General features: G+C 37.7%; 1 protein-coding gene across 5 annotated transcripts in view; it reads left to right on the top strand.

Moving 5' to 3' along the window:
• The window catches only part of DDC (dopa decarboxylase), a 46,721-nt gene extending 26,189 nt beyond the window's left edge, over positions 1-20,532 (top strand). For all 5 annotated transcript variants that reach the window (XM_058030605.1, XM_058030589.1, XM_058030612.1 and 2 more), the window contains 6 exons: positions 170-237; positions 5,523-5,599; positions 9,330-9,349; positions 10,088-10,186; positions 16,732-16,833; positions 20,249-20,532. In XM_058030605.1, the coding sequence (XP_057886588.1) occupies positions 170-237; positions 5,523-5,599; positions 9,330-9,349; positions 10,088-10,186; positions 16,732-16,833; positions 20,249-20,464 (582 nt within the window). In that variant the 3' untranslated portion in view covers positions 20,465-20,532. The remainder of the gene's footprint in view (positions 1-169; positions 238-5,522; positions 5,600-9,329; positions 9,350-10,087; positions 10,187-16,731; positions 16,834-20,248) is intronic.
• The last annotated feature ends 359 nt before the right edge of the window (positions 20,533-20,891 follow it).

Below are 20,891 nucleotides of genomic sequence, written 5' to 3'. Positions count from 1 at the left end.
ATAAATGAAGATTTAACTCCAACAGTTACTAAATAAGGTGACATCAATATGAACATTATAAAGACCTGATTCACGAATTGATTTATAGTTATACAGACAATTTGACAAAGTCCTATCATTATCACATGATTTCTCTTTTGTAATTCTGTTTTTATTTATCCATTCTCAGTTTGCAGATTCATTTAACTTTAATCCTCACAAATGGCTCCTAGTGAATTTTGACTGCTCTGCAATGTGGTAAGTATTTCAGTACAGGGAAACATTATAAGAAACAAAAATGAGGTTTTATTAGTCTTCCTTTCTATGAGAAGACATTTCTTTATATTTTTCAACTGAAATGAGGAGAACTGCATAGCTTTAAATATTATAAATTATTTACAGAATTCAGACTTTCATTTAATCCAAATTTCACAAACACAAAGTTCTGAAAGAGACCTGAACTCTGTATTGTGTTCCAAAAAGAGAGAGAAGTCCCCAAAAGTCTGAAGATTTATACTTGCTCCATTCTGGGACTGTTTAAAACATAAACAAAAAACCTTATTTTAAGGGTAGCAGTGCAATGAACAGCATGCTAAACAGGGTTTGTTTTTTTTTTTTTTTTTCTTTCTTTCTTCCTTTTCTTTTCCATAACATTTCTTTTGGTTTGATTCTTTTAAAAGCCGTTCTAAAAATGTTGAAGATTTGGCTGATGAAAAGCAGCTGATTTCAAAAAGGCCTATTTATGCAATTTTCTACTGACTTTCCATTTTCCCAGATGACAGCCCAGACATTTTCATATTAAATGATGCTGAAATAGAAACCCATAGACATACTTTCAAACAAAACAAAGTATTATGGCAGTAATAATAGCATGGGTTTGTTAAAAACGTTCCATGGGTGATCTGATTTTGTCCCAAACAAAATGATTACCAGCATCACAATTAATGATACTTGTTAGCAAAACAGCTATTCAACAAATGCAGACCATTTATCAAAAATGAAAACATTAATTACAGTCGTAAAAGAACAAAATTTACAAAAGAGAAAAAAGAAGACTCCAGAACATCATCCAGAAATAGGTCACCTATTTAAAAGACAAATAAATGTAAGACAGTGATCACTCAGTTGCTTTTGGTTAACCTTCGTCTCTTTTAATTTCCCTGGCAAAGTTGGTAAAGTTGGTAAATAAATATATTACCTGAAAAGGTAATATATTATCTTTTCAGGTATTATATTATGGTTTTTACTTTAATATTTCAGCTGATGTAGGCATTTTGAATCTTCCCACACATTGTGGTTTTTTCTTTTCCTTAGGGTAGATGGCTTACATTTAGACCCTAATTTATCAGTAGTGGCAGCACCCCATAACATGCTGTGTCTCTGGATGTTGGGAAGTGGGAAGAGGAGGAAACAAACTCCTTTGCTAGTTCCTCCCATCTTTTTCTCATCACTCAAAGACATTGTTAGAAACATAGCCACTTGCAAATTAGACAATACACTATCATTTTCTTTAATGTTTGTAGAACAATGAGGAACCACAGTCTAGTCCCTAACAATTTAGTTTCTCATTAATTCTGCTGTCCCTGAAAACCCTGTGGAACTACGTTAAAGGCATTTTATCTGGCTTTCCAATAAAACAAGTTATATACAATCACACTGTGAGTTCCCATCTCAGGTGACTTTACGTTATTCCTAGACTTTAGACTTAGGGAAATATTTTTTCTGCATTTTGTTTCTTGTTGGGTTTTTATTTTTTATTTTTAGATAAGACATTGCATAACATGCTTATTTTCATAAGTAGGAAGATTGCAGTAAAAGGACTCTGAAGAGACCTTGCCACATCTCCCTACTCAAAGTAAAAGTTTCACAACTATAGGCACTCAGGCTTCAGGTCAGCTAGGCATTTCTGTATAGGGGTTATTCACTTAACACAATAAATATACACTTAAGCTCTTTGACTTGAAGCCAAGTCCATTGTCCAGCAAGCTAATTTTAAGACCCACATCTAAAATTCACCTGTCTTACCTAATGTAACACTCCCTGAGGAGGTGAAAAGTAATAATAAAGGCTGAAGGATGGTAAGAAAAAGTAACTGTAAAGAATACATTCTCTTAGGATCCATGAAAAGTATTAAGTAAGATACTGTGGTAATATGGAAAGAGGAGTTCAGTAAACATCGAACACCATTTCAGAACCAAAGTAATCTGTGCATCCATTGATGACCAGACTTCAAAATAACTCAGACTCCTCAGCATTTTCCCTAATAAACACTTGCATTTCTTTTCTCTGCAAGCTGATTAAAATAATCTACCCATTAGATCTGTAATGTAATTATGTAACTACTCAGTGCAATATGTGGCACTGATGTAGTTTCAGATTTGGAGACAATTTCATTATAAACCTTTTGTAAAATATTCTCAGACTTCCTGATGTACAGAAAAGAGCAGTCAATTTCCTATAAAAAGGAATTTAATAAAGCCAGTCCAAGAAGGATATATTTTCTGTATTCAGATATCAGAGTCCTTTAGAGACTTTCTTTTGAACCTACAGTCAGTTTTGTCTGACTTGTTTAAATGATGCTCTGGAATATTATAAAATAGGACTAAGTGTCTTCATTCAGAGAGAGTGAAAATAATAATCTTGCAAAGTCTTGGTATTTTTGACTTTTATTACTGTTTTTGGGGTTTAAGTGTTAACTTTTAAATGGGAAGGGTGTTTCTGTAACTGGAAGAAGGTGCCTACAGGAAATACTTATCTGTAGATCATAGAACACAGAATAGTTTGGGTTGAAGGGGAACTTAAAGGTCATCTACTTCCAACCCCACTGTTATGGGCAGGGACACCTTCCATTAGCCCAAGTTTGCTCAAAGCCCCAACCAGCCTGGTCTTGAAGAGTGCTTGAAATGAAATTGTATTTCACTTCCCAACTCCAGCTGAACAAACTTGAACAATCTACTTGAACACAAACTGAAATTTTCCTGGTGGTTCATTATATGAGGTCACCTTTTTATCTTTCATTTAAAATGCACAAAATAGGAGCGAGGCAGTTAAAAGCTGCAGATGTGCAATTCAAGTAAGTCACTTCTCACAGATTTTCATTACTCATTTCACCAGGAGTTTTGTTTTGCGTTTTGTATTATGGATACTTAATATGTGAATCTGTGCTACTTAGGCTAGGTCTTGGTCTATTAGCATAACCTCCAGCCTTAAAAAAATTGTAATTTACCAGCATAATTTGTGAAAAACATATTCACAGGATCACAGATTCATTAGGGTTGAAAGGGACTTCTGGAGATCATCTAGCCCTATGGTTTTCCTCTTGAGAGGTGGTCAAGGAACATCTTTTAGGCTGGTGGAAGAAAGGAACGTCTTTCAGGCTCTGCCTCAGAGCCCTTTAACAGAGAGCCACCCACTACAGTCACTCGACTTTTCTTTTTACAGTAACCACCACATGGCTCCTGATGTAGGCTCACCTTGTTTGCCTTGCTCACAAACACCTTTAGATCTCTAAAGAATCGTACCTGATTTTGCTCTGAATGTTGGAGGGTGGAGGTTGGTTGGAGCCCTGCTTTCTTTTTGATCGCCAGGGTCCAAGGTGTCTCAGTGTTATCCCCCGGAGGTGGATGGTTCTGGAGCCACATATCTACCTTTGTTTGAGTCCCTCCACTCCCACACAGCCTGTTATCTGTGTCTTGTAATGCAGCCATTTGACAACAGGTCATCCACCCGTGCACACCTTGTGCAGGTACCAGCCTTTTCTCCAGGAGAAGTGTCTGGGTATCAATTGCAAGCTACCAGCAGCACTGACACCTCCTTCCTTACCAGTTCCATCTGAGTGGCAGCGTCAGACTTCTCAGGGGCTGCCTCACTCACCCTGGGTCTGACTCCAAGGTGGGGGCCCCCCATTGTGGCAGAGACCTTGAGCACTGAGCACTCTGGTCTGGATCTCTTTAGGACTTGCCTGAGGTGTGGACCTGCTTGCAGAATCATGCAGCACCCTTCCTGCATTCCCTGCCTACAGAAACTTCATTTTCGTGTGTTCTAAGCTAGATGTTGCTACAAACAGTTGCCCTTCCCATTGTTTAATACAGCATCTTACAGGAGAAGAAATAAAGTGCTCACAAAACATCTTAAGATGTTGCTTATAACTTGGATTAGCTGCATGGAGAATGAGCTACTGAAACACAAATATACCAAAATAATCAAATACTTCAAATAAACTACAGTAGAACAGCATAAAATCTGTTAAAAATATTTATCCTAATTAAACCTTTTTTAAATCATTGTTTTCTTCCTTTTGTCCACAGGACATTTTTAGCAATAATTAGGTTATTCACTGTTTTTATTTTATCTGAAAATCTGTCACTATTTTTCATATGCCTAAGTTTACTTATTTTCAGCCATGTACTTCCCTTACCTGAAGGCAAATACTTGCCTGTTGGCCTTGATACTTCCCTGACCATTAGAGAGATGAAGGCTTTTTGTTTGTTTGAAAAAGAAGTTTTATGACCACAGTCTAGATGTGAATGAGACTGGGAGTATGTACTGGCCTGTGCATTTATACATACACACTAAAATATTGGAAATTAGATTTTTACTTAGAAATTTACAATTCTACAATAAACAATTAAAACATAGAAAAAAAATTCGGACTTTAGTCTTTTAGAGTATCCCTGTGTTGATATAATTTTTGCTTAATTTGTAATATATTTATAGGCATAATATAATGATGTAGCAGTCTTTCCCTTTTTGATTTATGGTTTCTTCTTCTGCCTCTATAAACCCCAACATTTGTGGAGGTGAGTCAGTCTTACTCAGCATGAACCACGAACCAGAAAAATCTCGTTATTAATCGCTGGCAGAACAAAGTTTATTCTCTCTAATAAGGACACACTGGCTTTTGAATGTCAGTCCAGTCACACCACCCCTCAGCTGACAATAGTAAGTTACACTTCTCAGTGTAACATTGTGCTGTAGAATGTCTGTCAGGAATTGTGTAGTGGATCCAGCTGATGGCAGGGTGGTACAAGAGGGGAGTCAGAGTCAGAGCTGGGGCTTGTCCCTTCCAGGGGCTGCTCTTGCTGCTTGCACAGCAGCATGGAGAGACAGTGGCCGGCGCCCCCAAAGCCTCAGCGCGGCTCTGCGCGATGTTTAGGAAGCAACAGCTCTTCCCACGCAGCTTTGTACTGCAGTAATTTCAAGACAACTTCTGTTGACTGCAAACATTAACATTGCTTCAGCTAGTCTCACATTCTGGTGTGAGTGTCTATCACCATAAAAAGATCCTCTATGTCTGTTTCTTGTCTGTTTTTAAATATGCAGTCGTGCAGTCATGCTGCCCGTTCCTGCTGAGCCTTACACTTAACTGCTTGTAAGTACAGTACTGATATGGCTGTGAAAAAGCACTGAAAATGGCACAGGCTGTGCTCAGGAAATATGCCAGTTTAAACACATTCAATTTGACTTCACTTCTTGTGGAAATTTAATCCCTTAAGTCTTTATTCTTAAATTTCTCAATTTGATTTCTTTCTTTTTTTATACAGGGTGAAAAAAAGATCAGATTTAATAGGTGCCTTTAAATTAGAACCTCTTTACCTGCAGCATCACCATCAGGAGTCTGGTAATTTTATCATTAAATGAGATTATTATTATTTTGTTTGCACTCTGATATTTAATGGAATGAAAAAAGGACTTAAGATGAAAACAGCAATTCTTAAACTACCCAAGTTGTTTAGGAGGCCGTTTCCATTTTCTGAGCACTCTAGGGAGCTAAGCTCATTAAAGTGCAAATACATGTCTAGTGAGATTTTAGTTAGTTAAAAGCAGTACAAGGAAAGTAATTTCATAAAGCATTATGCATTACTACTTTTGTATTGGGATTTCCCCAGTTGCAGACTTACCACTGATTATTGCAGGAGTGTTGAGAAAATTTTCATTATCTTTTGGCTGTCAGATAATCGTATTATTGGGTGTTGTGTAACAAGTCCCCTAACCTGTCTCCCCAGCACATCTTTCTCCAGAATGATTTCAGGATCTGATTTGGTTTTAGAGTTTCTAAGGCCTGTGACTTTTTTTCTTAGTTATTCATGCAAGCTCTGATTCAAATTTTTCAGAAACACATGTGAGGAAAAAAACATTTCCAGAAACTACAAAGAAGGGGTGAACTGTGTTTGCTGTCTGTGCTCTGCTTTTGAGTGATAGCTTTCTGGGACCTTATGCTGTGGCCCTCATGCTCTTACACTGGCTGTAGGGAAAGGCAGAAAGAGCAGACTATCTGTTTCATACAAAATGCTCATGAAAGCTCTTTGCAAAATGCACACAAAGAATTTAAAAATCTCAGGCTCTGTACAAAGCTCCTCAATGGATTAGTGATGGTCCTTGCACATACCTAGCAATTGCAGAGTGGTATTTGCCCTCCTGAAGCCCATTTTTACACATCTGGGTATTAACTGAATACTTGTGAAGAAGGTCACAGCAGTGCAGAGTCAACATGTGGTGGAAGTTCCCTCATAACTTGCTGAAGAGAGTGAATCATCTGTAGATGGACTTACCATATACTCAACCTCATTGTTTTCCTGGAATTTCTGGTGCTGATCTGTGTTCAGAAGTGTATCCTGATATGGCTATGAACTCATTGACATTTAAATTAATACCATCCAGAATTCCACTATTCACTAAAAAGCCCTAGGAAAAATGGACTCATGTACCTTAATCCTGAACTGGCATAAACCTTGCATTTTATTCCTTTCCTCCATTTCCAAGGAATGCAAACATAGAACAGTTCAATAAACAGGAACATGCAGTAATTCTGGAGCTGATGTTCACCCTCTAAAGGCTCAAATTATTAAGAAAAAAGATATACCTTTTTTCTTTTTTTGCCTTTTCTAATGGAATATACAAGTTACACTTAAGGCACTAGCTTTTACTTAACATACACATTAAAAATATTTATCTTCAGGTGAAAAAATTCCAGCCTTAACTAAAATGAAAATATGTTCTTGGGACAACTGATAATGCTGATACAAGAACTTTTGATCTTACCTGGTTTAAATAACACCTGAAGAAAACCAAACCTTTCTTAAAAACAAGTAGTTTCAGTAAAGCCACCTAGTTGACCTAAAAACTTTGTCACCCAGTTGGAGAAAGAGTTTTTTAGCCTTCATCTTGTCTTCGGAACTGGAATAGCATGTTAGATGATCTAACATACTGATTTCAAAGGAGATAAACTACTAGCAGTCTAGGGATGCCATTGTTTTCTATGCTCCATTCCCATGTGATATCAATTTTCTAAGAAGTTGGACAACACTTTTCAAATGCAAAAGCCTCTGGTTAAACTTCCAACCCTCACTTACTCCTTCAATAAACACAGTCAAATTTGCTACACGAAGGTGCTGCAGTCCCCATTGACTCCTGTGTGATTTATGGGATGTCAGCACTCCTGAAAATACGACTTGCCAAATGGAGGGTCTTGAATTCTCAGTATTCTCAGGTCTGAGAATTCCTATCCTGGTTTACTAAGTAATAAAGTGGTATTTCTGAATTCACTTATCTCTCACTCAAGAATTTAAATGAGTGGAAAAATATCTCTATCCGTGAGCAATTACTCTTATTAACCATGTGGCAATTATATGTGTCCCCAAGGGGAGAGTCTTTATTTTGTCATTAATTATAATTTTTATGTGATTTGCATCACCACACCAGAAAGATTATACTAGCTTGCCTGGCAACCCAGGATATAGGTCAAATCCTCATGGCAGTGTTAGAAGAGTGCAGCTTTATACTCTATTGTGAGCACCACATAGTCTCCCACAATGCAATTCCTCCTGGTTAAATACAGATGTAAGACTAAGGCTTGTAATCAAGGAATCAAGCACTAATCATTGATTACATTCTGCTTCACAGCTTGTGAAAGGCGTTGTTGTGGATCATTAGACATAGCCCCTTACAGGAGCGTAGGATTATTTATCTGTCACCAGTTGCTTTACTCTCTTTGCTACCAGTCTTGCAGCTATCAAACAGAAATGGCTGCTACAATGCAGAAGAATGTGAATGTTATCAATTTTCCTCGTTACCAAGCAGAGACCACCACATTCATTTCCAGAAGACCAGAAACAAGTTGATGATTGTTGGTTGTTTTGTGGATTTGGGGTATTTTACCACCTGGAGACCAACATAGTGACAGGTTAAAGAACCTAATGTCCTTCTGTTACAGGGACAGAAGGTCCATGTTTTTTCCTGTGTTTTGGCTGCAAATGAGAGAACATTGGCAAGAGAGCTTGTAACACAGAAAAAAGTTGTTTGGTTTTTTCCCCTGGAAAATATAAAGGCTGAAAATTATGTAAATGGCATATACTGGTCAAATTCAGAAGCTACAGTTCAACCTTCCAGTTAACATTTTAACAATTCCAGGAACATTTAGCATTTTCCCAAGGAATCCAAGTACATACTCTCCTATGAAGCTTATACCCCAATGCAGAGAAATTAAATGAATAAGCTAAGCAGATGCTTCCTAGAGAAGTGCTTTAAATATTACATCAGTTTAATGTCTCTTACTGGCTTACAGCAAGTAACCGACTGAGTTCAAGTTTACTTTACAGTGAAATCAGTTGAATTCCTTGATTCAAAGAAAAGGCAGGTGAATCCTGACACTGTGTGCTTACTTAAAAGGACAGCTGATAATGCCCTCTGCTTGCCTTCCTGGACTGCTTAGTTCATCTGTGTAAGCGACTTTCACTCCATCAAAAGAAAAACCATAAAAAATTGCAGAATACTATTCTCCAAGCAGGGACAGGTCAAATTCTGAGTCAATTTTCCAGTCACTTACTAGATATTCTGTAGAATTAGCAACAAATATATGCATGAGTATAAAAGGTGGATTATTTCAAAGAGTCTTACCAGTTCACTAGGGTAAAGGCAATGACATTTCACAGCAGAGAATGAGTTATGAGGTGAGTCTGGGGATTCTGCAAACTGTTTAAACCAAAATTAATAATAGTTATTTTATCTGCTGCTTGTTTTCTCTACAGGAAGAAAATAAACATAATATTTGATCTGTCATTTCCATAGTATCTGCAGTATAACAGAAAGGAAAAAAATGTTTCTTCTGTAAACTGTTTGTCAGTGGCATATTTTGACTAGCTAAGGAACGAAGGTTATTGCAAGCCCCTTCATTTAATATGCAGCCAAGTACCCAGCTAGATATTTAGTGCTCCTGTTGACACTGATGATGAAAATTTGCAGCAGATGTAAAGGATAGATAAGATACAGCTTTTTCAATAACATTAGAATGGTTGAAGTCTTTGGTTGTTGTGATGATGATGCAATGTGAATGTTTTTTCTTTAATTTCCAGGTCTTGTCACAGATTATCGGGTAAGTACAGTATCAATGTAATTAACACTATTACTTGTCTGTACTGGTATTTTTAGGGCTTTATTTTCCATTACTGCCATAAACTTCCAAACTTTATGTTTCTTTACAAGAAGGATGCAGCTTGCTAAATTTTTTAACAAATAGAAATTTGGGTTTTTTTCTGTTTTTTGAAAAAAGAATGTTTAAAGGCAGAAATTGTCTTGCATGTGCAATATCTTTAGATTTAGGCAGTACAAAGAAATTTTCTAAAGTTGTGGGTTTGGTGGTTTATTTCTTTGACATAGTGAATAACACAATTTTAAAAAAATTAAAAGCATCTCTATTTTAATCTTTTACCATAGAAACACTGTTGTTTTGAAATGGAAAATGTGCCTGTCTTTGTAGATGCCAGCCCCACAACTTTAAACGAGCCAATGTACATGAGTTTCTCAGATACTTGTTTTTCTAAAGCCTTTGAGGAGAATTCAGGATGCACAAAGAAAATTTGATTTGCCTCATGACCCTTCCGTTCTGACTCCAACCTCCTTTGCCAATTTTAAGTTGAAAATTCTGAGTATTAAATGGCATTAATAAACAGGGATTAATAAACCAGGAATAGATATTTCTTCTATTATTTGTTCCACCTCCAGCACCTGCCCATAGGATGTGGCCATGTGGGTCACTTCAAAACCATACTTTGTGCTGTGTCACTGCAGTGGGGGCCTCTGACACGGGCTCTCCTTTCTCTCTGGGTTGCAGCACTGGCAAATCCCCCTGGGCAGGAGGTTCCGCTCCCTGAAGCTCTGGTTCGTGCTGAGGATGTACGGCGTCAAGGGGCTGCAGGAGCACATCCGCAAGGTGACTGGGAATCTCCTTCTTGGGTACCCTCTGGTGGGATGGCAGGGGAAGGTGAGCTGCCTGGCTGCTCCCCATGACTTCTGTGCACGCATCAGAAGGCACAGGAAGCAGTTTGGGGCAGCTCAGTTCGACAAGGGTGCTGTTCGTTTGCCCCATGTAAGGTCAGCATTTCGTATCATGGCCGGAGCAAAGGTGCCATTCATTTTGTGCTCATCTTTAGGAAAGAAACATCTCAGAATTTGGACCTTCTACAGTGTGGTACCACAGTTCCCTCTCAAATTAAGCCAAAACACATAGATGGTTTTATTTTGTGGAAACACATGGATGTTCATTGCTTCTTTATTTTATTAATATGCATGCATTGATAGGAGGTTCAGATTATGATTAAGGAATACAGTGACTTATTTGGCATGTCTACCTCTGCTGTTGCTTTTTTTCCTGTCTAAAATATATTTTTGTTAAAGAAAGAATGCGCACAATTTACAGTCTGTTGATATTGTTTTAAGTACTAAGTTTATTCTTGATGAAGGAAGGAGGGTTTTTTAATCACTAAAAACACATGTGGCACCCATCTAAATTATATATATACTTCCTCTGTAGCAGTAAAGTCAAATTCAAGCATACCTTTCCACCTTTATGGAGTTCAGGGAAACCTCTAGTGAGGGGAGATCCATGACTTGGCTCTAAATATTTACAAAAATATCCATTAGCTAAGGGCCTAGCCTAGCATACCAAATTCCTTGCAGACACACATTCCTTTCAGTTTTGGTACTAAACAGAAGAATTCCTAAGAAAATCTTTGAAAGACTCATATCAATTGCAAGGCCTTTTGTCAAGCTGCTTTCCACAGATCAGTATTTACATTCAAAACATTCCCTCTTTCCCTGTTTCCCACATATCTTCCTGCCTGTCTTGCCAAAAGCTGCTTGTCTTCATAGAATCATAGCTGAGGACCAAGCATTGATATTTTCTGTGACAATTCAGTTCAGGAAGGGTAAGCAGATGAATCTTTTCTTAAAGATAATGACTCTAAAGTAAAACCCTTGTATGTTTCCTCGTTTGTAAAGGTGGTTCAGACAGCTAAGATTTCCAAGGGCTTGTTGAAATGAGTGTGTTTGGTTTATATTTCTAAGGACTAAATTTTTCTTCAGTACAGATATAAAAATAACATATGAAAAGACAAGAGGGATAATTAGGTGAAGAATTTTTCTCACTGTATACATCTTGAAATTGGAACCATTAAATTAATTTCTCCTCTTACCTCCTTACCCACTCCTAATGAATGCTGGTTCAGTGGGTTCCAAAGCATCTTAAAATAAACCTAATTTATATCTCCAGCAAGCCTCTGTTGAACTTAAATTTCAAAAAATAATTGCATTTCATTTGTTCCATAGCAGAATTTAAGGTATCTCTTGTGAGTTTTCAGATATTTTGATAAAATTATATCACTAGCTGGAAAATAAAAATTAAAAATGTGTTTCTTATCTTGTACTTTTTCCCATCTTCTCAGAAATTATCATGAGCTCCAGGTAGATTGCGATGACTTTTCTTTTGGTAGAGTAGTAATGAAGTATCTAAACCAGACTGATATTGGTTTAAATTTTCAAGCCTATAGACAAGTTCCCAAATGAAAAAATAATTTGGAATTTAGCTTCACTTGTTTGCTGAATTTTAACATTGCTCATCCCCATGCCTGGCCTTGAGAAGCTGTTTTCTTTTAAACATGTTGTAGCATCTTGCGAATAATTATATTCCCACTGCCGGCCAAGGCAGTCGCAGGCAGTTCCTGCTCCGGGGCTGGTACTGTCTCCTGTGGACTTGGGACTTGTAGCTGGGTTTTAAGGGAAGCTCTGCACATGCCAGAATTATTTCTGGAGATGCATTTGAGTGAGTGATAGAGTGGACATAGGTGGAACGAGAAGAGACCTAGGGACAGGGACAAAGGCAGGTATTGCAACCTTCCAGTGGAGAACTCCAGAGGGCTGGAGCTGGGGAAGCAGGAAGAACTGCTCTCTCTGTCCCTTGTGTTATTGAGGAGCTGCCTCAAGGAAAGGGTGACAGAGTCGGGCGGAAGAGTGGAGGTTTGAAGCTGCTCCTTGGGCTAGAATCTGGGAAAGGAGGTGCCTAAGTTTGCTCCTAAGTCATGGAAAACTCTAGGAAGATCTGTGCAGTGTTTATAGGTTTCTAGCTAGGCTTCTTTTGTGCAGCCTGGTGTTACTTACAAAGGGATTTGAGATTTTCAAGAGTGATGAGCCTCTGACATGATATAGAGGGGAAGAACACTGTAGATCCTTAAGAACCCACCCTATTTGTTGTGTGGTAGCAAGTTTCTGTGTGGGAGACCAAAGATGTCTGTAACTATCTCTTCAAAAACTTCTTTTTCTTGATGTAAACTGTCACAAAAAATTATTTTTACCTCCCTTTTGTTAGTATGTTTTAAGGAATATATGTTTGTTGTGTTTGCAGCCTTAAGGTCTACATCAAAATGACCGGATAACCACTGCAATTTGGCACTTGCTTGAGGAGGGCATTTAGGAAGTAAAATATTCCCAGGAGATGAGAATGTGTGACTTGGATTTAGATTCAGTAACTTTTTTTGCTTTCCAAACATTCCAGTTATGCACTCTTTTCACACACAACATGTCATATTAATCTATTGCAAAGTATAGGTTTTAAAGCAGTGGTAAAGGGGAGGATTGTCATCTTTGAAGGATGTGGGGAAAGACAAATACAAATTTTGGAGTTAAGTCCTAAAGCCACAGAGGAGATGTAAAAAGAGGGCAAACTCAACAACAACAGTCTTCTGGATTGATGCCAACCACTCAGAGTCTGTATAAATGTGAAATCCAAGTGGCCCATTTGCAAATGGCTCATTTGCAAACTGCTTGACCATCTCTTTATTATTCCTTTGTTGGTTTAAGTCCTCTCAAGGGAATCCTCCTTAGGAGCAGAAGTAATCAGTGTACTGAGGATAATGAATGCCATTAAAAATTAACAGTAGAGTCCAAGAAACTGGAACTGTAAAGAACAGCAATACTAGAGATTGAACTGGAGAGTGGCACAGTCCAAGTGGCTGTTAAGAAGACTCTTGTGACAGCATTTCCCTTCAGTGTAGTGGGATGCAGGCTAAAGCAGGCAAAGAAGTGAAATTTATAGGAGAAAAAGTATGAAGTGATCAAGACTAGGGCAGTATGTTTATCTGCATATACACAGTAGCGTACTCTGATGCTTCAGAGAAGCTCCCTGCAATCAAAAGCTATTTTAGCTCTTGAAGGCGTTGCTCAAAAATTATAATTCAGCTTGAACACTTCAATGCAGAAGCATTTAAATTTAAATTTATATTTATATTCATAATTATAGTTATTTACTCACAGACATACATAGGAAAATACAGATTTTTTTAAATAGGGACCACATCTTCGTGCCTCACAAGTTTACTGCTCCCATTACTGATTATGTAAGACATTTCCCTTAATTCAGAATAACCAAATTAATTAGATCCCTAGTTTCCTTTCTCACTTTTCTGGAGAAGAGCAAAGGTTACGTACCTGAGATAATAGTGACACATAAGAAGGCTCTTTATTCCAAGCTAAATTGCACAGCAAACACTGGGACTGTTACTCTGTTCCTATATACCAAGATACTTCAGGACACAAACACAGTCCATGTGATTCCACTCTGAGAACGCACCTGGTGGAGGGATTGCTCAAATGGTAGTTTTAGGAACAGTACGTGAGTTGGTTTGCTTATGTTCACACTTTTGTTAAATCAAATAACAGCTCTAATAAAATAATTGTGAAAAGTTAAATAATATTTGAATGCCAACTTCAAGTTAATGCTAGGGACACAGCTTGACAAACAGATGTCAAAATCAAAAGCACTTGAGGATTAAGATATCCATAGGTCAGCCTTGGTATGTACACATTCAGCAGAAAACTGAGAACAGCCTGTCAGTCTTTTACTTCTTCTTTCCTATTCTGAGTTTCAGTGCCAGCAGTTTTATTTTCACAGTGTGCCTGGCTTTGAAAAGCTGAAGCACTAAAGCCACACGTGTCCTCCTGTCAATTATTGCCATGCTCACATCCAGAGCGTGGGTACAGCTTTTGGACTTAGAGAGGCACGTGTGACATCTGAATGCCCTGCAGTTCCACAGAACTTGAACTTCCAGGCTTAATAATTTTTAACTTCTAGGCTTAATAATATCTAACTTTACTGCTGCAGCAATCAATGTAAGAGCAATTCGGGATAACAGCTTACAGTTCAAAGGTGCAGGGCCTTGGCTAACTGTATTCAGGCAAAGCTATACACGTGAAACTCCACTTAAATCCCCTCTTTCTCTTATTCCAGTTCAGTAAAACCTAACACGCTTGGTGCCCCCCAGTGTCTTTACCAATTATTGCTGTTTGTTAAGACTTGCTGTGAATATAGGTATTTGTATCCAGACATGAAGGCAAAATACCTCCAGAATTTTGGTTTGTGACTTACTTAAAAATTTTCTATTTTCCCTTGCTTTTATTTCTTTCAAATTCCTGAGAAATCATTTCATTCAAGAAGTGGACATAAGTACCTGCTATAAAATGCACAGCTTGGGTCTGGAGTTTTCTAGTACAAAGTCCTCACAGTAAGCCAGATCTTAAATGTTTACTTTATTCAGTTGTTACCCGGAAAAAATTTGATGAAATTCAGCTGGTGATTACATTCAGCTGGACAGTTGTAAAATTCTTATCTCATTGAGCATGATTTGTTTTATGGCTTTGTTTTCCAAGACATGCTACATGCAGTGCAGAATTTTGTGGAGCTGTGTAAAAGACATGTTTGGTTAAAGCTACAGAACATGAGGATAGGAGGAGACAGTAAAAGACCATTACAACTCCTGTGCCTATTCCACATATGTTTTTCATGCAGTTATTATGCATACAAGTATCTGCACATATGCAGATAGATCTGGTTGGATTTCACAGCAGTAAATTCATGCTCTGTGTATTAGCACAACATTCAAATGCCTTGGAAGGGATTGGGAATTTATTGGTCTCATTCCTGACTCAAAGAGCTTTCAGACTCATTTTAGAGGGAGTTGATAAATGGGTGTAACAAACAGCAGAGCAGAACAAGTTGTTACCAAGCAGGTAACAACTGGCTGGTTACATAGGGTACCAGTAAGCCCAATATTAAGGTTTTGAAGAAATATTTTGATTCAATTTAAACTATGTTTTTCTATTTCAAGAAATAAAAAACCACCAGAAAGCTATGATTAAGATTGCAAAATGTGTTGGCTTTTTTTCTTCTTTTTTTTTTTCCTTTTCTGTAGTTTCTGTTTTGCCTCGTCCTTTTGGAAGAAGTTACTGTGAGATGATACATTCCACATTTAACCTTGACCCAAAGTATTATGTTTCATTTTTGTTTAATAGCCGTCCTTGAACTTACAAAAAGTCGAAGTGCAAAAGCATGGGCTTAGTTGTTTATTTTTGTAAAATTATTTGCAGTCCTAAATATATAAAAATGAAAAAAATCTTTAAACATGACTTTTAGGTGTTTCAGATAATTTTTGGTATAGACTGGCTATTGCATGAAGACAAACTATAATTAAAATGGCAGGTTTCTGTTGTTGCCTTACCTTTTTTAGTTGGTAGTTTGGTTGTATTTTTTGGCTTTTTCTAGAATAGCGAACACTAAGCTAATGATATATCTAGTAGGAGGGGGGCTGTATAGGGTATTGCAGGTACCTGATAAGGATATGTGTTGGTTTTTTGAAAGTGCTTTTAAATTAATTTTCTCTTTGAAAGAAAACAGAGAAAAACATGGTATGAGCATGCCAGTATCACTGACTAATGATAATACTTCCCAGCTGGTTTTTAGCATGTCTGTTGGTTTTTTCCTATTTATTTGAATTTTGGTTTCATCTGCTTCAAAATAATTGCTCTAGCTTGGTGCCCAGTGTCATCCTTTTTTGCCTCAGTAACTTCTTAACAGGTTTGCTGAGATTTACTGTCCATTTTCTTGATTATACTGCCATCAACTTTTTTTCAACTGAACCTGAGCACCCAGGTCAAATAGTGAGCAAGTTCTCCGTTTCTTCACAGATTTCTCATATTAAGTGGGCTATTCTAAAAAGTGTATATTTCCAGCTCAATTTTCACTGAAATTGTGACAATTTTTCCCCTGTATATCTGTGCACTTCCCCCTTTCCCTCTAATGACTTCTGGATTCTTTTGCCATTCCCAGCCTAAACTAACAGCGGTATAAAACGTAAAGGAAAATTATTAAAATTATTTACTGCTAATGTGGTATCATATCAAATTGTGCTGAAGTGTCTCAAGAAGTAGACCAGCACTGCCTAAGACAGACTGAGATCCTAATACAGCAATGGCTCCATATGGTCTCTGGGAGTCATAAACGGGATGGAAGTTAACACAAACAGATGGCAATATGTGAATATTATCACAGAGCAGCAGAAGGAACAGAGCAAAGGAATGGAAAATACTTCAGCACACCTTTTCTCTTGGTGAATCAAATGTATTCAATGTAGATACTCTTTCTCTTCTCAGCACATTAGGCTGTCGCATCAGTTTGAACACTTAGTCCTTCAGGATGAAAGGTTTGAGATCTGTGCCGAGGTTGTTTTGGGACTGGTCTGCTTCCGGCTGAAGGTAAGGCAGCTGAAATCTCCTATTTCTTCTCTCATGGTTTATAGCAACTCCAGAACCTGCAGCTGAATACAGCCTTTGTAGTTGATTACTTTTTAATGAAAGTGAGCTTGTTTAGAACAAAGCAGATGAAAGAAAAAAAGCTTTAGACAATTTTGTTCAAATTGAATCAAAAGCTTAAGAGAAATTGAAGCATAATAAGGTATGGAAACATACAGTCAAGGCAAACAAATGTTTAAACTAGTCATATAGAATGACTTACATTCTATGTGTGAGGAGCTTTGATAAAGATGACTGTTTTAGTATATTTCCCTAGCTGCTGAATATGGTGAGTGTGTATTACTTGTTTCTTGTCAAGTTAATTTTTTATGTGTATATATTTCATATTCAGTTTTATTTTAAAAATACTAAGATAAAAATCAGAGAACTAAACACTTTTCTTTAAAGACTGTTTTTTCACCTATAAAATTTGATGGTAAAACTGGGAAAATTGAAGTAAGATGTGTTTAAGAACAGGTTACATGGGAGGCCAGCTTTCCTGGTCTGCTTTTTATTGCTGAACATGATCCTTTTGCCTTGTTTGGCCTTTTATTGCCCAAAATCTCTCAAAGTGCCAAGTTCATTGATGTGGAGACTTTGCCCAACAGAAATTAGAAAATTCATTCTGTACTTAGAAAATAAAAGCTGCAGTAGTTGGGAGAGCTCATTTGTTTCAATCAGCCATTAAAAGGGGATCAGTGTCTCAGTTTAGGTAAATAAGTCATTTTCTAGAAGAGCTTGCAGCTAAAGCCTCTGCAGAGGACTGGATTGTAACCCTGGATCTGACCACCAAGCAACAATAACAACAAGAGCACTAGTGTTTTCTAGTTAACATGATACCTAAATGAGCTTTTCGCTTTTCTGAAGGCTTCCAAGCACATCTTTTCTCCTTCTGGGTAGTTTATTTTCAACAAATTCTTTTCTCAGTCATTCAGTTGCTCCAGTTACCTGAGTTTGATGCAAATGGCTGAAGAAGCTAACAAGTAAATAATAAAGTAATGGCAAGTTCACCTGGAATAGGAAAATGGTTTTGTTTGAATTTATAATGTTTAAACCAAAATTTTAAAAGACCCTGTTTTTAAGGGATCAGACATATTACAGATGTAGTTTTTTCAGCCAATGGAAACATGAATATAATCTCTTTCCTAACAATAACATTTAAAAGATGTTGAGGGATAGATTCTGTGGCTTTTATTGCTCAATAACAAAATGCTGGTTGCAGTCTGCTCTCTCACATGGAACAAGCAAACACTAGTTTTGCAGATCCAGACACAGCTGTTAGTCAGTGCTCTACATTTACTTTGAAGGAACAGTTCTGGTGAAATAGAGCATAGCAACACAGGAATTGTCACTTTTGATCAGACCAGTAGTTCATCTACATCTGTTCTCCTGTCCCTCATGATTCAGAGGAAGAAATTGCATCTAAAGGGAAAGACAGTTTTACAATAGGAGGTAAATATTGGACCTTTAGCAAAGAAACCTTTGGACAAGTTGTAGAATAAAGGCCTGATTCCACTGAAAACCAGTGTTAAAAGAGCAGTGTTGATCCAAAAAAATGAAAAAAAAACCAAAACCTAGCAAGCTTTCAAATTAGGAGGGTTTTATAGCTATTTTAACAGCTTTATTTGCTGTTTATATCACTCCTTCAAAAATCATTCTATCATTTTTATAATTCATAAAATCATATAATTCATATAATTCATGCATCTTAGAAGCAGGACATTTGTAACTTTCATGTAGTTGCAGTAGTATTAAGGGTCAGGGGACTTGAACTACATAATACTGCACAGCTGTAAAAGTATGATTTTTTTTTCTTACTTCCTTTGTTCTTGAGAAGCCCTTTTAATTTTTTTTTGCTTAGCTGTAACTTTTAATTTTTTGCCTTTCACACTGTTGAGCAAATGGACTAATTACCTATGACTTTCATATTATAATTATTTCATCAAATATGTCATGCCAAAGGGTTAGTTTTAGGCCTCCTTGTCATGACTGCAGATGAATACAAGTCAAGCTAGTAATTTCTCCAAGGGGGTGAGAATGCTGTCTTCTTGAAGCTCACAGACTCAATCAAAGCTTCCTTCTCAAAGCTCTGGGAGAGGATTAGTCACTACCAACTTCAATTTGACTTGACACCTGAGTGCCACAGCAGCCCTAAGGTGGAGCTGTGAGAGCAGAACAGAAGAAAGATAAATTAATCTTTCTCCCTCCTCCTGCCAACTTAACATCATGTAACTGCTTGTATTGCCTGAAAGTCAGCGCTGTGCATTTGATATTAAAAGCAAGGACTGTCATTTTAATAATGCATTGCCTTTGATAAGAAAGCAGGACATCATTGTCAGCAGTGACTGACCTGTAATAGCTGGGGACTTACAAAACACCAAAGTTGGTCCATTTTCTTAGCTAGGAGCATTTCAGTCACATAAATATCTCCTAGAAGAGTAAGACTAAGCCATGAATTTTAGGACTACACACCAAATTCATCATAACTTGTGCTAAGACAGAACAAAGTTTTGACATGGGTTCAACTCTTAATTCTTAATATGATCTAAAAATGTGACAATGATACCTTTATCCTTGCTGCCAGTAGGAAACTGTCTGCCTTATGTAAGCAGGAAAGTCACAATTGGATTTCGGAGAAGGTGTTTTCTGGTCAGGATGCTGAACAGAGGGATTTGTCCATTTGCAATTCTTTTTCCACAGACTGTGCTCAGTAAGGGGGCACTGCAGTAAAAATGCAGATGCTCCCAGAATCTCTTGCAATTGTGTGTTGCCACCAGTGTAACAGATGGAGTAAAGGTTGCACATTACCTAAGATACTTCCTCTGAGGGCTTCTGTGGTGGGCAACTCCTATAGAATTGAGGCAAATACTTTTTTAGGGTTTCCACTGATCATATGAAACCTAATTATGCCAGGGATATATTACCTTAAAAGTTTTTTAATTAAGGGTAAGATTTCATATTCAAAAGAATCTCTCACAGCAGCCATGCTTAAGTGAGGAAAGTTAGCATAGCTCACTGCAAAACTTCCTCCCATGTTTGTTTGATTAGATCCAAGAAGAGTGTAATAACACAGATACAATAATGAATGCTTTTAACATAGCTCACGACCTTAGGTCACAAAAAGACAGTCAGCTATCACAAATGCCCCAGTGTGAGCACTGCTTCTAAACTGAAGGTAATCCCTAAATCTCTTTGTGGCCCAAAACTTCTCTCTCACATCATCATCTTTTTGTGATCCTTTGATGGCAAAGCACTGAGAGATGAGAAGGTGACTGCCTGTTAGTGGTGCTACTTGAGCTTGGCTGCTTGGTGGGATTTACATTTTCCAGAATTGTTTCTGAAATTCATTGCCATATCCATTGAATTACAATGATTTCAGGGCTCAAATGAACTAAATGAGGCACTTCTAAAAAGCATAAATGATGCCAAGAAGATCCATCTGGTCCCGTGCCACCTGCGAGAGAAGTTTGTGCTACGTTTTGCTGTTTGTTCCCGCACAGTGGAATCCACCCACATCAAGTTTGCCTGGCAGCACATCTCACAGCTGGCAACTGATCTTCTGAAAACTTGGGAGCACAACCACCACCAGCAGTAACAGCAGTGAAGTGTAAGTGGAGATGAGGTAATTAACTGGCTTTCTCTGAGTTGCCAAGTTTTATTTTAGTTGCAGGTGGGAAAGTCAAACTATGAAGGAAGAAAGTACAAAACCTGTTTTTATATAGCCCAGCCGCAGTAGCAAAATCCTTGCCAGCAAGTTGAGTTGTAACCATAGCCATTCCTCCTCTGTACTGTAGTTTCATCTTGCCTGTTTCCAGGATGCACATAGCCAAGGAGAATTGAGCTGTCATTTGCTACCAGTTTGTAGCCAAGAGCATTTGTTCAACCAAGTAATGGAAATGGAAGGCTTGGTGCTCCCTCCACTGTCCCCATTTACCTCTAGCACACTCCCCCCTTTCTTCAGAGAGGTCTTATAACCAATTAATTTAACATTACTATGACTGCAGGAAGAACCCAAGTTGGGG

This window comes from Melospiza georgiana, chromosome 1 (genome assembly GCF_028018845.1).
Source record: "Melospiza georgiana isolate bMelGeo1 chromosome 1, bMelGeo1.pri, whole genome shotgun sequence".
Classification (NCBI taxonomy): domain Eukaryota; kingdom Metazoa; phylum Chordata; class Aves; order Passeriformes; family Passerellidae; genus Melospiza; species Melospiza georgiana.
The sequence above is the reverse complement of the archived record's forward strand: the minus strand, read 5'-3'. Positions and strand labels throughout refer to the sequence as shown.